At 44.6% G+C, this 15,844-nt stretch overlaps 1 protein-coding gene across 2 annotated transcripts in view; it reads left to right on the plus strand.

The window, feature by feature from the left end:
- The window catches only part of SLC66A2 (solute carrier family 66 member 2), a 217,625-nt gene extending 202,270 nt beyond the window's left edge, over nt 1–15,355 (plus strand). For both annotated transcript variants that reach the window (XM_082258198.1, XM_082258199.1), the window contains one exon: nt 15,029–15,355. In XM_082258198.1, the coding sequence (XP_082114324.1) occupies nt 15,029–15,236 (208 nt within the window). In that variant the 3' untranslated portion in view covers nt 15,237–15,355. The remainder of the gene's footprint in view (nt 1–15,028) is intronic.
- Nucleotides 15,356–15,844: the final 489 nt, after the last annotated feature.

Consider the following 15,844-nt stretch of genomic DNA (forward strand, 5'->3'; position numbering starts at 1 on the left):
CTATTTTACTGCTTTTCTTGTTATTAGACAAGAACAAATTCCATACAAATTATTTAGCACCACAAAATGATTCTTGGGGCAGTACTGGGAGGTGGGTAGGGTCGGTGCTTAGAGGTGGGTAAGTCACAGAGACAAGGGGGGGCTCAGAAGGGGAGAGTTCCTGCACCTATTGTCTAAGAAAAAAAGCCCTGAATATAGGGGGTGTGTAATCAAAATTCAGACGTCAAAAAAAAGAAAAAAAAAAAAGAAAAGATAAATACCCTATTGAGTTACTTCTACAAAAAGTTTTAGCGTATCAATATGAATATAAAAAATATAATTCCTCAGATTTGGGTCCATGTTGACATGAAAGCATAACGCAGTTGCTGTATATTTGTCGGCTGCCGATCCATGATGTGAATTTCCACCACCACATCCCAAAGGTGCTCTGTTGGATTGAGATCTGGTGACTCTGGGGTCCTTTGAATGCAGTGACCTCATTGTCCTATTCAAGAAACCAGTTTGAGATGATTTGAACTTTGTGACATGGTGCATTATCCTGCTGGAAGGATGGGTACACTGTAGTCATAAAGGGATGGACCTAGTCAGCAACAATACTCAGGTAGGCTGTGACGTTTAAACGATGCTCAATTTATATTCAGGGGCCCAAAGTGTGCCAAGAAAATATCCCCCACACCATTACACCACCACCAGCCTGAACCATTGATACAAGGCAGGATGGATCCATGTTTTCATGGTGTTTACACCATATTCTGATCCTACCATCTCAGCTGAAATCGAGACTCATCAGACCAGGCACCTTTTTTTCCAATCTTCTGTTGTCCAATTTTGGTGAGCCTGTGCGAATTGTAGCTTTAGTTTCCTGTTTTTAGCTGGAGTGACACCCAATGTGGTCTTCTGCTGCTGTAGTCCATCTGCTACAAGATTTGATGTGTTGTGCATTCAGTGATGGTGTTCTGCATACCTTGGTTGTAAGGAGTGGTTATTTGAGTTACTGTTGCCTTTCTATCACCTGGAACCAGTCTACATATTCTCCTCTGACATCATCAAGGCATTTTCCTGCACACAACTACTGCTCACAGGTGCGTTCAGACCATTCTCTGTAAACCCTAGAGATGGTTGTGCATGAAAATCCCAGTAGATCAGTAGTTTTTGAAATTTTTAGACCAGCCCGTCTGGCACCAACAACCATGCCACAGTAAAAGTCACTTAAATCCCCTTTCTTCCCCATTCTGATGCTCAGTTTGAACTTCAGCAAGTCCTCTTCACCATGTCTATATGCATACATGCATTGGGTTGCTTCCATGTGATTGGCCGATTTAGCAATTCGTGTTACCAAGCAATTAAACCTGTGTAATAAAGTGGCCATTGAATGTATTTCCACACCCCAGGTTACACAGCTGGCCATATAGTAGACCAGTGTTTCTCTGACACAGACAACTTCTCTGCTCTTTAGGGGTGCCAATAATTCTTAATGGCACCCCACACATTGGAAAACATGGGTTGCTTTTGGTGTAGAGTAGTTTTAAAAGAAGGATCATGGACTTCTTTCCCTGCATTTCTGTGGGTAGGTAAGCCAGTTGAAATGAATGGGCTGCCCTACATGCAGCACAAAACCAAGCAGATGTGAACCAAGGGCTTGTTCACATGTCAGGTTGGAGAGGGGTGGTAAAACCACATGGTTGAGCTGTTTTTTACCACCCCAACTTCTCCCCTCTTTAGCTGCAGAGGCAGCAGCTGGGGATGTACACATGCTGTGGCTGCAGCTATTATTTATTTAAGGTACTTCTATAGCGCTGTCAATTTACACAGAACTTTACATATACAGTGCACATTCACATCAGTCCCTGCCCTCAAGGAGCTTACAATCTAAGGTCCCTAACTCTCATACATACACAGTGGGGCCAATTTTTATACAGGATCCAATTAACTTACCAGCATGTCTTTGGAGTAGATGTATACCCAGGGTGAATGGGGCTGAACTGAAACTACCCCACAACTGTGTGCATTGCATGGTTGCGTGTAGTGATGCTGAGTTTACAAGCTTAAAACAGATGGTGAGGAGGCAACATATTGCCCCTTTATTGCCTGCCAAATGCCTCTAAAAAGCAATCTGAGCATGTATTGCTTTTCAGAGGAGCAGCAGTCCTTGCTGCTATCACAAACAAGCCCTAAAAAGCATTTCTGAAGCTACAGGAATGGGGCGGGGGCGGTCAAGATTAAAAGTAACATACATACACACAGACATAAACACACACGCACACACGAACACGCACATGAACACACACGAACACATGTACACACGTGTGTGTGTGTGTGTGTGTGTGTGTGTGTGTGTGTGTATGTATATATATATATATATATATATATATATATATATACACACATGCATATACAGACACATGTACACACACACATACGTACAGACATACACACACATGCACATGAACACAAACACACAAGAATAAAGCATGTATGAAGCCCTTTTAAAAAGTTCTAGCACAGTACCTTTTTCTTAATTAACTGGGTATTGCACTGCAGGGGGAAGCAGAGAGCACAGCATACTCTTCCTCCCTTTTACTTTCGCTTTTGAAGCTGATGAAGCAAATCTTTCTGTCCGTCCTACAAGGAGCTGGGTCAGGATGCAGACTGCAAGTAGCGGTGTAAACCTGTGTACAGTCATTAATTTTTGTGGTCAGCTGTACAGAGAAGCTGTGTGTCCCAGGCATTGAAAAGCATCTGCACTTTACATTCTATAACCTCATGCACTCGTGTGCATAAAGCTTAAGGCCCTTTTCAGACACGGAGCCTGTCAGGCAGACTCAGTTTTTCTTAGTGGGGGATCGATCCGCTGATCCCCCGCTGAGCAGGCGGATGATAGCTGTGTCTCTGCGCTGTGTGGGGCTTTAACAAATCTACTTCTACTGTAATTTCCCTGTTCTTTTAAATCTTTATATTTTATACAACTTTTTCTGTACTTCCCTTGAAGATATGTTATGGAAGAAATAATCTTTCTCCTAAAGCTGACGTCTCTGCGCCTAAATGAATATGCGAATTTTGGAGAACACAGAGCTGTTTAAATTCCTCCCAAGCCTCAACAACATCTCACAATTGGCATTGTCACTGCCATAGTGCCAAGAATAATGACTGGAACATACAACCACCAGGCAGGAATTGGTTGAGTGTTGTAAAATCAGTTTTTAAGAAAAGCGGGGAATGTATATGTAGCACCACCCCCGCAGGAGCTGCTGATTAGATTATTGGGTCTACGTCCTGCCTTCCAACCCCTGAAATTGGCTCGAACCCTCCCTAGGCACAACTGACACGAAATGGGACTATAATACCAAATGGCTACAGGAGAACACAGTTCAGGATATATCACCCCAATAAGTAATAATAACTTGTTACCTTTCTCCAGCCGTAGTCCCTCTGGGTGACACAAGGTGCAACACACAGACTTTTGCTTAAACAAAGTAGCTTTACTGAGAGTTAAAGTACAAGTTGACTCCAAAAGACATCACAAGAGTCAACTAAGAAAGATAAAGTTATTGACACAATAATAAACAATATAATTAAGATAGCTATTTTTGTCTACTTATGCAACTAAAAGATAACTCATAGGCTTTCTTTTACCCAATTCAGGCTATACCTTACACACGTCTAGTCTCTTGTATCAGGTAGGCAGAACCTATTTGAATCCCATACACAGTTCCTTCCTTTTGGTTTGGAATCTTCGCTAGCAATCGTTGGTGCACAAGCTATTTGTAATCCAAAAGTAAGGATATATAGTCAAAAGGGGTGAGAAAAAAAAAAGGTTACAATCACCCGCAATGTTACTGCGTAATTGGGCGTATTAATCTTCTTAGTGGTGCATATATAGGCCCCTGACACCTTATGTACTTGTGTTTAAATGCTTAGTCTCCTGGAAGGTGCACTAGGCCGCTGAGTGTACTGCGTACTATCTGAAGTGTAGTTAGCACCGGCTAAAGTTACTTTCTTCCAAGCGAGAAACAGATTTTGGCATGTGCCCTGCTCACCAAACGGCCTCTTTCTTCCCGAGCTCTCCACCTCCGATTTCTGTCACCAGCCGCGCTTGTGGTTAGATGTGGGCAACACCAGTCTCTGCAGAGCATCAATGGGTTCTCTGGGAAGGCTCCTTTACTGAAGATGAAATGCTTCCACTCCGTCACTTCAGGCTCAGGCTTCAGGCCTAGTCCGCAGCATCAGCCCACAGCACTTGCTTCCTTCTAGCTGTTGTGTCAGGAGACAAGAGAGAGAGCCTGGCTCCTCCCTTCCTTTATAAAGCTTCCCCCAAAAGGCTGTGCGGTGAAGCAATGCACCCTGGTGTTCCAACTGAATTGTGGGTATCGTAGTATCTGATGAACATCACCAAGCTGCAGTGTGGCAGCTTGGCCACTAGAAACTTCTGATGAAAACCACCAAGCTGCAGTGTGGCAGTTTGGCCACTAGATGGAGCCGAGTTCCTTCAAAATGTTATACAGTTTACTAATGAACAATTGTAAATGGGAGGATGCCCGCTACACACTCCCCCCACTTTAGAAACTTTGGTCCCCAAAGATAACGACAGCATGTATCCTGTCACATACGTTGGAAAAAAAACAATTAACTCATGCACAACGGTAAACCATGTCCCTTATCAGAAGCAGAGTTCAAACCCAACAACTGCACATTAAAACACAGGGCCGACAGCGGAACCTCCCACCAATTGTTGGGGGAGGGAAGGTGGTTCTGTTCACAAACCCCCGACACTTGAGTGGCTTGTACAGATGTGCCTAGGGGTGAGCTAGGGTTGTCCTCCACTAAATCTGCAGTGGAAGAACTAGGCTGATCAAGAGTTCTCTTAGAAGTAAGGACAGCTTCTTCCGAGCATTTCCCCAATTGGTCGTAAGTTAGTCTTTTGGGTGGGTGAATGACTCTTCTTTCCCTCTGTTCTTTGGGAGTCACAATCTTAGAAGTGCTGGAACCAGCCGCTCTTGGGGATTCTTCAAGAGCTTCCTCCTCTAGTCCCAACGCATTGGACTCTGGGGTTTCAGAAGCAGTTAATTCTTCTTCAGAGAAAGGTGCAACCTCCTCCTCAGGATCTTCACCATCAGCTACTTCTTCTGTAAGCATGTGGAAAGGCACAAATTCAGGAGCTTCTGCCCGAAGGGTTCCTCTTTCAACCAGTTCGGATGAAGACAGGTACTCAGTCGTGGGTTCTGATAACTGAGATGACCACATCCAATCAGGTACCTCCTCTTCATCTTCCAGATCTTCAATTGGAGAATCTCCATCCCTCACATCTGGAAATGCTGTTTGAGATCTGGTAACTGGCCTGTGCCCTTGAGACGTTGAAGGGACTTCATGTGAGACTGGGTCAGGAGGTAGGCGAACTGCTTCTGAGAGAGGTAATAGGTGGTTCCTATGCCAAGTCTTCAGTGGGCCCACTCTCCCTTCCGGCCTAATCTGATACACAGGAAGGTTTGGCAGCTGCTTACAGATGACATAGGGCTGGGATTTCCAACGGTCAGCCAACTTGTGTTTCCCAGGGATACCCAAGTTCCTCAACAACACTTTATCCCCTGGCTGCAAATCCTGGATCCTAACTTTCAGGTCAAAGTTTCTTTTATTTCTCAGCCCCCGTTGATCAGATGAGACTTGGGCTTTTTCGTAGGCCGTTTTTAGGCTCTTCCTCAACCGGTCCACATACCCCTTGTGAGATGCTGCTGAGGTGTGATCAGGTGATATGCCGAAAGCCAAGTCCACTGGCAGCCGAGCCTCCCGCCCGAACATTAATCGGTATGGGGAGTATCCTGTAACATCACTGACGGTACTATTGTAGGCATGTACGATGGCAGCTACATGTTTACTCCAGTGCTGTTTCTTTTCTGAGCTCAGGGTCCCCAACATGTTCAAAAGAGTCCGGTTAAACCGTTCAGGCTGAGCATCCCCTTGTGGGTGGTAGGGAGTAGTCCTAGTCTTTTGGATGCCTAACAAGTCTAGCAACTTCTTAATCAGCCGGCTTTCAAAGTCTCTTCCCTGATCTGAATGGAGGCGTTGCGGTAAACCATAGTGCACAAAGAACTTTTCCACTAATACTTTGGCCACTGTTGTGGCTTTCTGGTCTTTTGTTGGAAACGCCTGGGCGTATCTGGTGAAATGATCTGTTACCACAAGGACATTCCCTTGACCACTCAAGTCAGGCTCCAGGCAAAGGAAATCAATGCACACCAGTTCCATAGGCCCCTGACTTTGCAGATGGCCCATTGGGGCTGCTTGACGTGGCAAAGTTTTCCTCTGGATGCAGCGAGCACAAGAACGACAGTATCCTTCAACTTCACCCCGCATACAGGGCCAGTAAAACCTGTCTCTCACAAGTTGGAAAGTCCTTTCAGGCCCCAGATGACCATGATTGTCATGGAGAGCAGCCAAGACTCCTTCCCTGAATTTAGCTGGTAGGAACAGTTGCCACTTCTCTTCCAGATCATCAGAGGGGCCCCTTCGGTAGACCACCCCTTGGCGTATCTGTAGCCGGTCCCATTCTTTATGCAACAATCGGGCTTCCCGAGGGGAGTCTGTTAGAAGCAGCTCAGGGCGCTGAGTCTCTATGGCCTTCAGCAAAAGTTTCCCCAAAGGGTCTTTTAACTGCTCCTTCCTCAAGTCCCCTTTCGATAGCCTAGGCAAACCTTCTTCTTCAACCTGGGTCACCCTGCAATAACACCTGGGTACTCCAGCAGCTGAGACCCCAATCTCTTCGGCTCTTGCTCCTCCACTGGATCGAAATTCCGTTCCCTGACATAGGGCGCGCACTCCCTCTGAGGTCAAGTGGGCCCATTCTTCAGTAGGATCGTTGGGGGCATGAGACCTTCTGGAGAGGGCGTCTGCATCCCTATTCCCAACACCTGGTCGGTATTTTAAACTGAACATAAAGCTAGAGAGAGCGGCTAACCACCTATGTCCTGTAGCGTCCAGTTTGGCAGTGGTCAGCAGGTAGGTAAGTGGATTATTATCCGTTTTGACTATGAATTCTGCTCCATATAAGTAATCTTTCAGTTTGTCTACTACAGCCCACTTCAAGGCCAGGAATTCCAGCTTGTGTGTGGGGTAATTCCTCTCGGAAGGTATCAGACTTCTGCTCACATAAGCAACGGGCCGCAGGTGACCGTCATGCTCCTGGTACAACACCCCACCTAGCCCATCTCTGCTGGCATCGACATGTAGTTCGTAGGGTTTTGAGGGGTCTGCGTAGGCCAACACAGGGGCAGTGGTCAGGCTCTTCTTCAACTGAATGAAGGCTTCCTCACATTTCGAGGTCCACTGATCCTGAATAGATTCCTTGGGCTTTCTAGGCCCCATGGCGGGTTTCACTGGTTTGACTAGTTCTGGAACATCATCTTCCCCTTCGGTTCTGAGTAATTCATTGAGGGGTCGGGCAATTTTGGCAAACCCTTCCACAAATCTCCTGTAATAGGAGCAGAAACCCAGGAATGATCGGAGCTCAGTCACATTTGTGGGCCTCGGCCAGGAAGTAACAGCATCCAGCTTCTCTGGGTCGGTGGACACTCCTTCTGCAGACACAATGTGACCCAGGTAATGGACCGAGGACTGGTAAAACTGGCACTTCTCCGGAGAAAGTTTCAGGCCTTCTTCATATAACCTCTTTAGGACCTTTTCCAACCTCTCTTCATGCTCTTCTAGGGTTCTGCCGAACACAATAATATCATCCAAGTATACCAGTACCTCTATCAGGTTCATATCTCCAACAGTTCTCTCCATCAGTCTTTGGAAGGTGGCTGGGGCTCCTGACAACCCTTGAGGCATGCGGTTAAACTCAAAGAACCCCACGGGGGTGATGAAGGCTGTCTTCTCCCTATCCTCAGGGTTCATGGGGATCTGGTAGTATCCGCTCTTCAAGTCCATCACACTGAACCACTTGGCCCCTGACAAACTTTGTAAAGCGTCTTCAATCCGGGGGGTGGTATACTGGTCTGGAATAGTCCTTCTGTTCAGTGTTCGGTAGTCGATACAGAGCCTCAGGGACCCAGTTTTCTTCCGGACTACCACTATTGGAGAAGCGTACGGGCTCCTGGATTCTCGAATAATCCCTGTTCTCTTGAGTTCCCCCAACTGCTCCCGTAGATCTTCTAAGTCACCCAAGGGAACCCGTCGGACTCTCTCCCGAAAGGGTTTATCTTCATGTAGGCGGATATTATGGGTGGCACTCTTTGCACACCCCACATCGAATTCATCTCTAGAGAATATTTCTTTCCATCGAATCAGTTGGGCCCTGGCTCTCTTCTTCCATTCCGGTGGGAGGGCCGTATTTCCAGAGCAGAGCTCCTCTATGGTGATTTCGCCCCCGTCTTCCCTCTTCAAATCTGATGGGGCAACTGGGGTGGCCGGGTTCACCTGGCCCAACAGCACCCTGGCCGGCACCTTCACCGGAGTAGTAGCAGTATTTCTGACACTCACCAAAACCTTCCCATGACTTTTCTGTAATGCCTTCAATGGGATCACTTCGGGGATCACTTCTATCCCTTTCTGTGCCTCCGATGGGCCTGATTCAAGAACCATGAAAGGGCCTGGCTGCTTCCAAGTGAGCTTGACAGAAGCCCTCAAGCAGGTCACCTCTCCCGGCTGCAACACCTTCTCTGTTTTATCCAGCTTCCAGATCTTTCCAACTCCTTCGGCAGGGGCCTTCTGTTCCAGACCTAGACGTTGATAGGCCTGCCTTAACATGGGATGAACTTTCAGAGTTGGGGCATCCTGTCCCTGGACTAGTTGTGTCAGCAATCGCCTGACTAGGTCAGTGTTGGTCCCTATAATGAGGGAACTCTTATTGGCCCCTGGTGGGCGAGGGCATACCACTGCTAAAGTATCGAAGGTTTCAGCTTTGCTGGCCAAGGAGGGGTCAAAAGTTAATTTGATTGGCAAATACCCGTCATAGGGAAAACTTTGTGTTCCAATACCCCATATCTCCAGGTCTTCCAGCCTCTGCAGGGGCAGATGTTTGAGGTGTCTATCGTAGAAATCCCTATACAGGAGAGTCACCTGGGCTCCTGTGTCCAGTAAAGCCTTTGTATAAATTCCTTCCACTTGGATTGAGACTACAGGGGAAGGCCCCACTAGCTTGACAGGAAATTCTTTTGGAGTAGCCCTTCTGCCGGGCTCAGCTACCTGCACCCGTACTCCTTTCCTTTTTGAGTTTCTACCGGGCCTCATCTCCTCCTGGGCCTGGTGTGCATTGATTTCCCGCCTCTTATCAGCCCAAGTCGTGGAATGAGAGGCATTTAAAGAGGGCCTTACTCCCTGACTGTGGCTCTTAAATTTAAGGGATCTCTTGGAGTCCATTAAAACTGTTGGGCGCCCGGTTGACTCCTTCACCGGAGCCCTCTGAAGTTTTCCGCCGGCTTGCGGTGTTTGAAGGCAGCCTCCTCTGGACTGGGACATACTCCTCTGACATGCCCTACCCCTCCACAATTGAAACAGGTTATCGGCCTCCTAGGTTTCTGTTCTGGTTCAACACTGGAACTAGGGTGTTTAGCAGGCTTCTCTTCTGTGTTTCTATTAGATAGAGCAGATGCCTGACTGTTCAGGATGGATACCATTTCTATTAGCTGTGACACCTGAGTCTTTAAGAGCTCAACTTGTGAGTCGCCTTCTTCCGCACTTATCACTCTAACTCGGGCGGTTGTTTCCCGTTCTTGGCTCTTCCTTTTGTTATCCAACATGACCTCTTCTTCCCGGACCATCCTGATCAGATCAGGGTACTCCAGGATGCCACCGTCCTGGCGAGTTCGCAACAGTATAGCAATAGGGTCTAGAGGTTGAGCTCCCCTCAGCACCTGTTGTGCTCGAGTCTCATCCACCTTCCGGGGATCCAACCCTTTTTTTAACAGAATCTGATGTATGATCCTATCCAGATGCCCGATGAATTCAGACAGTTTTTCTCCTTCCTTCTGGTAACAGTGCTCCAGTTGGTAAAGAAGTTCAGTAACCTTTTCTGTCCGGCCAAACACATCTTGTAGAATATCCAGATAGTCTTGTGCAGTACAATCCTTCTTGCTTAGCTTAAGGTTGCGTACGGCCTCCAATGCAGGCCCCTTCAAACTCTCTGTGATTCGCTGCTTCTTATGCTGTTCTGGTATCTCCCACTCCTCCAAGGCCTGAGTAGCGTTATCTAGCCACTCCTCGAATCCATCTTCCACTGAGGGTACAGGTTGCTTCCCAGAAAAAGTCCTGAGCTTCCTGTATCCAGCCATCAGATAGTTTGGAGGATCCTTGTTACATTTGGCTACTATTTCCCCCAGGACAGCGCATAGTTCTGAGCTAAGGGTAGTCAAAGGTGGTGCACTGAATCCCTCCTTTTTGGCACTTTCTTCTGTGCTCAGTCCCCCTGTAGTAGTGGGTATAGGGTCTTCCTCTTCACCTTCTGGATGTATCAGGAATAACTCTACTTGATCTATAGTTTTTATGCTGGTGCCCTTGAAGTGATCTGGGACCCCCTTCTTCCATTCACACAATGCGTAGGTGTGTTGATTGGTGGTATCTGTCCTCATGTCCATCACCCAAAGTTTCCTGTCCTTGGAATATGTTCTCAGAACTGAGAGTAGTTGTTCCTCTGTCCAGTTCTCTCCCTTGATTCCAATCACCAGACCATGGCCGATAAGGACATTTTCTTCTCTGCACCACCGGGCTGCAGCGGCAGGGTCCATTTCTGTGCGAACAGCGATTTTGTCACTGAGAGGGAACTGTTGCAGGACCGTAGATATCCCGGACGAGCCCCCACGTGTAGCACCACCCCCGCAGGAGCTGCTGATTAGATTATTGGGTCTACGTCCTGCCTTCCAACCCCTGAAATTGGCTCGAACCCTCCCTAGGCACAACTGACACGAAATGGGACTATAATACCAAATGGCTACAGGAGAACACAGTTCAGGATATATCACCCCAATAAGTAATAATAACTTGTTACCTTTCTCCAGCCGTAGTCCCTCTGGGTGACACAAGGTGCAACACACAGACTTTTGCTTAAACAAAGTAGCTTTACTGAGAGTTAAAGTACAAGTTGACTCCAAAAGACATCACAAGAGTCAACTAAGAAAGATAAAGTTATTGACACAATAATAAACAATATAATTAAGATAGCTATTTTTGTCTACTTATGCAACTAAAAGATAACTCATAGGCTTTCTTTTACCCAATTCAGGCTATACCTTACATACGTCTAGTCTCTTGTATCAGGTAGGCAGAACCTATTTGAATCCCATACACAGTTCCTTCCTTTTGGTTTGGAATCTTCGCTAGCAATCGTTGGTGCACAAGCTATTTGTAATCCAAAAGTAAGGATATATAGTCAAAAGGGGTGAGAAAAAAAAAAGGTTACAATCACCCGCAATGTTACTGCGTAATTGGGCGTATTAATCTTCTTAGTGGTGCATATATAGGCCCCTGACACCTTATGTACTTGTGTTTAAATGCTTAGTCTCCTGGAAGGTGCACTAGGCCGCTGAGTGTACTGCGTACTATCTGAAGTGTAGTTAGCACCGGCTAAAGTTACTTTCTTCCAAGCGAGAAACAGATTTTGGCATGTGCCCTGCTCACCAAACGGCCTCTTTCTTCCCGAGCTCTCCACCTCCGATTTCTGTCACCAGCCGCGCTTGTGGTTAGATGTGGGCAACACCAGTCTCTGCAGAGCATCAATGGGTTCTCTGGGAAGGCTCCTTTACTGAAGATGAAATGCTTCCACTCCGTCACTTCAGGCTCAGGCTTCAGGCCTAGTCCGCAGCATCAGCCCACAGCACTTGCTTCCTTCTAGCTGTTGTGTCAGGAGACAAGAGAGAGAGCCTGGCTCCTCCCTTCCTTTATAAAGCTTCCCCCAAAAGGCTGTGCGGTGAAGCAATGCACCCTGGTGTTCCAACTGAATTGTGGGTATCGTAGTATCTGATGAACATCACCAAGCTGCAGTGTGGCAGCTTGGCCACTAGAAACTTCTGATGAAAACCACCAAGCTGCAGTGTGGCAGTTTGGCCACTAGATGGAGCCGAGTTCCTTCAAAATGTTATACAGTTTACTAATGAACAATTGTAAATGGGAGGATGCCCGCTACATATATTTATACAAGTTTGGCTTTATCTGTGAGCAGTTTAATTGGGCTATGCTTCGAATAAACTTGTAGAGCTTTGAATATAGACACAGCAAGTGCAAACAATCTCTATGCTCAATGTAGAGACCATGTACATACAATCTCAACTGTACCTCAAGTCACAAGCTTAAAAATACATTTGTGATACGCCTTTGTAACCAATGCTTTGATAACTTTAATTCTTAATTTACATTTTTTAACCATATTCCTGCTTCTATTTCTCAAGGTCCACCAACCCAAAAATCTCTGTTCTTGCCTTATAAATAACATTTTATCCATCAAAATCATGCCTTTAAAAGACTAACACCTTCTCCTACGTGTACAATACCTATAGACTCGCGAAGATCAACGCCCAGTCTAACCAAGTCAATATGCCCATTTGTACTCATTATACTAATGAATTTTTCTGTTGTGGAAGGAGGGCTATTGAATCAGACCTTTTGGAATTTCCTAGATTATTTCTATAGGTTCCCCAAGATGATGTGAAGATAGTAAGAATAACCGTTCAGCAGTTGAACTGAGCCTCTGTATTTTATTACCGTCTTATGTCTATGGCTAGCTGATTACTGTAGTGAACCTATGTGGGGTTCTTAAATGGGAGAGCTCTATAAAGATCAAATTACTAATAAATATATGACTGTACATACTATTCTGTGCCTGTACTATAAACTGGCAGTTTTGGATACACAGTTTCACAGGCCTAAAGAAATGATTTCATGACCCAACTGATCTTCAAAGGAATCATTTATGCTTAGCCATAAATTAGTAAATGAAGAAAAACTTATTTTGAGTTTTGTGTAAATCTTTCTTTTTTTCTCTTTAGACGGCAAAGCTGTACTTTAATTTTGGAGGACACTGTATGCAATGTTCCGTTAAGAACATGTAATGTGTTGCATTCCCCCCATAGCTGTAATACTCATGAGTGACATTAAGCTTGTAGGCTTTTCACTGTCTTTGTTTTGTATTACTATAGTATATCTCATTTATGGATCCCTTAAAGCTCTTTCTAATATCCTGTATGATCGATGCTGTGAACGATAACTTTGAGCTATATTAAAGGGCAGAGGCCAGACGCTAGAACATCATTTTTCTCTTTTCCATCCAAAAATAATGTGTGTGTGTGTATAGTTAAAGCAGAATTTAAGGCATCAGAATAAAGACCTAGTTCAGTAGAGAAACCCCCTGGAAGATACAGTATGGATTAAAAACTTTCATCTATAAAATTAAATTGTGAAGGTGTAACAAAATCTTCAAACATTAGGTCACATGCTCTTTCTGTCTCAAAATTGCAAGCTATGAGGAGGGTCTTTTGGCACAATTGAGCCCAAAGCACAGTTGGCTGAAGGACCTAGTCCTTGTTTTTTTTGCCTTTGATATATATGTAAAGCTTTTTTTGAAGTTAAAGCCGATCAAACGTAACCATAAATGTAGTTCTAACATACTCTGCATTAATAATAGTATAAATAAATGCAGTTCTCATGTTCTTAAGTTACTAATGGCGCTTTTCCACTGCATGGAACCGAACGGTTCGGCATGCTTTTGTGCTTTTCCACTGCTGGTACCGCATGGTATGGTGTAGGAACGGTTCGGTACGGTGACGCTTTTCCACTGCATGGAACCGAACGGTGCGGCTCTCAAAAACAGTACCACCTCGATTGTGGTTCCAACAGGTACCATACCCGGTACCATATCCCACAATCCTTTGCATGCAGTCACTACTAGCCACTGATTGGTCAGAGAATCCTACCCACCCCGTTGTTATCCCACCCACTTAACTTTAGTACTACTTTAGTGGAAAAGCAAACCATACCGAACCGTTCCAACACTGTACCATGCGGTACCAGCAGTGGAAAAGCAAACCAGGCCAAGCAGGGCCGAGTAGAGCTGAGCCGGTACTTGCAGTGGAAAAGTGCCATAACTTAATACCACATGTAATCGTTCCTTACACTAACATCATGTGTTTGACATCATCAAACGTCCTTTACCCCATTGGGGTCTTAAATCACTCATGGAAGTGTCTCTGACATTTTCTTGTAGCATCTCTGCTACAGTCTATTGGAACTTTTACCCATTAAAGCACCAAAATGTAATGCCTAATATATTGCAGATGTCAGCTGTGAGCAACAATGTAAAGTGAAAGGCACAATTTTGAATAAAAGGATTGCAAAATTTTGGAAAGACTTCTTGGGGATGACTTAAAATATTTAAAAAATCCAAGGTCCGTATTAAAGTTTGGCAAATTTTGTTATTCCAAGGCTTACAGTGGATATAAAAATTCTTGAGATGTAGAAAAAAAAACAGACCAAGATAAGTCACTTCTGTATTTTTTCCACTTTTTAATGTGATGATCTGTGATATGTGCAATTCAATTAAAAACGAACTAAAATCTTTAAACGGGGAAAAATAAAAAAAACTTACAATGTGGTTGCACAAATTTACACATCCTTGAATTATTACTGTTAAAGCATCTTTTGGTTTTTGACATTCAGCATGTCATATCTTGCTTTGGGAATCTATTAGCATGGCACATCTTGCTTTTGGGAATCTTTGCCCATTGTTCCTTGCAAAAGTGCTCCAAATCTGTCCGATTGTGAGGGCATCTGCTGTGCACAGCACACTTCAGTTTAATTGTTTTACTGCTTTTACAATATAAGAACACTTCCATGTTCACACGTGGGACCTTACAATGTGTATTTTTAAAGTTTTTTTCAGACCTATGAAATCATTAGTGTGTTATTACTTTATATTGTGTATGCTATTAGTAAATAGCTCTAATAAATGCACTGGTAAAATTTCTTTAAGTTTGGAAATTCATTTTTTGCTGCTCAATTAATAGATTTGCACATTTTCTAATTTTTTATTTGTTTTTTTTTTTTTTTTCAGCATCAAAATGGTTCTGATGTGGACCAGCGGAGACACATTCAAGACTGCATACTTTATTTTGAATCAAGCTCCTTTTCAGTTTACCATCTGTGGCCTCCTGCAGGTCATTGTAGACATTACAATCTTGCTGCAGGTGTATTTGTACAGCAGATACCCTCAGAAGCCAGTATCGCATGTAACCCATGCAACCAGTGCCAAAGCTCTATGATGTGGAGATCATGTACTGTGTAATCGTGTGCTTCCCATTCCTAGAACTACTTCTGCACCAAGTACTGTGTATGTGTAAAGCATGTATCCTGAAAGCATGTTGGGGCAGATTTATAAAAACTGTAGAAAAATGGAGCTCAGTTGCCCACAAACACCAGTGTACTGTAGTTCCAACTTTGTTACAGTGAGAAATTAGGAAAGAAATATGATTGGTCGTGACATGCAACTCTTCCTCCACTCCTTCATAATTTCCTTGCCCTAATCTAATACAACAACTCCATTTAGGTTTGCTTAAATGACAAAGGTTCTAAATTAGTAAACCTTATCGACCAATCAGAATCAACCTGTTGCTCGTCGCACTACAGTAAATCTGATTGGTTGCTGTGAATGAATACACTTTGCACAGTGTCTTTGCTCTTTGCATGGCCTTATTAAGTAAGCGTGTTCACGGTTATACCAGTGCTTTGTGCTATTTTAAGGGGCCTATTTATAATGGTTAAAAATAGTAGCTTCTTTTTATCTCCTTGTTTTTATTCTTCCCTGTTTCACAGTTTTATAAAACATATTAAGGAGGCCAGGTATTGCTATGTCCATTCTTTAGTTCAGGGA

Source organism: Pelophylax lessonae (assembly GCF_965119305.1).
Source record: "Pelophylax lessonae genome assembly, chromosome: 5".
NCBI lineage: Eukaryota > Metazoa > Chordata > Amphibia > Anura > Ranidae > Pelophylax > Pelophylax lessonae.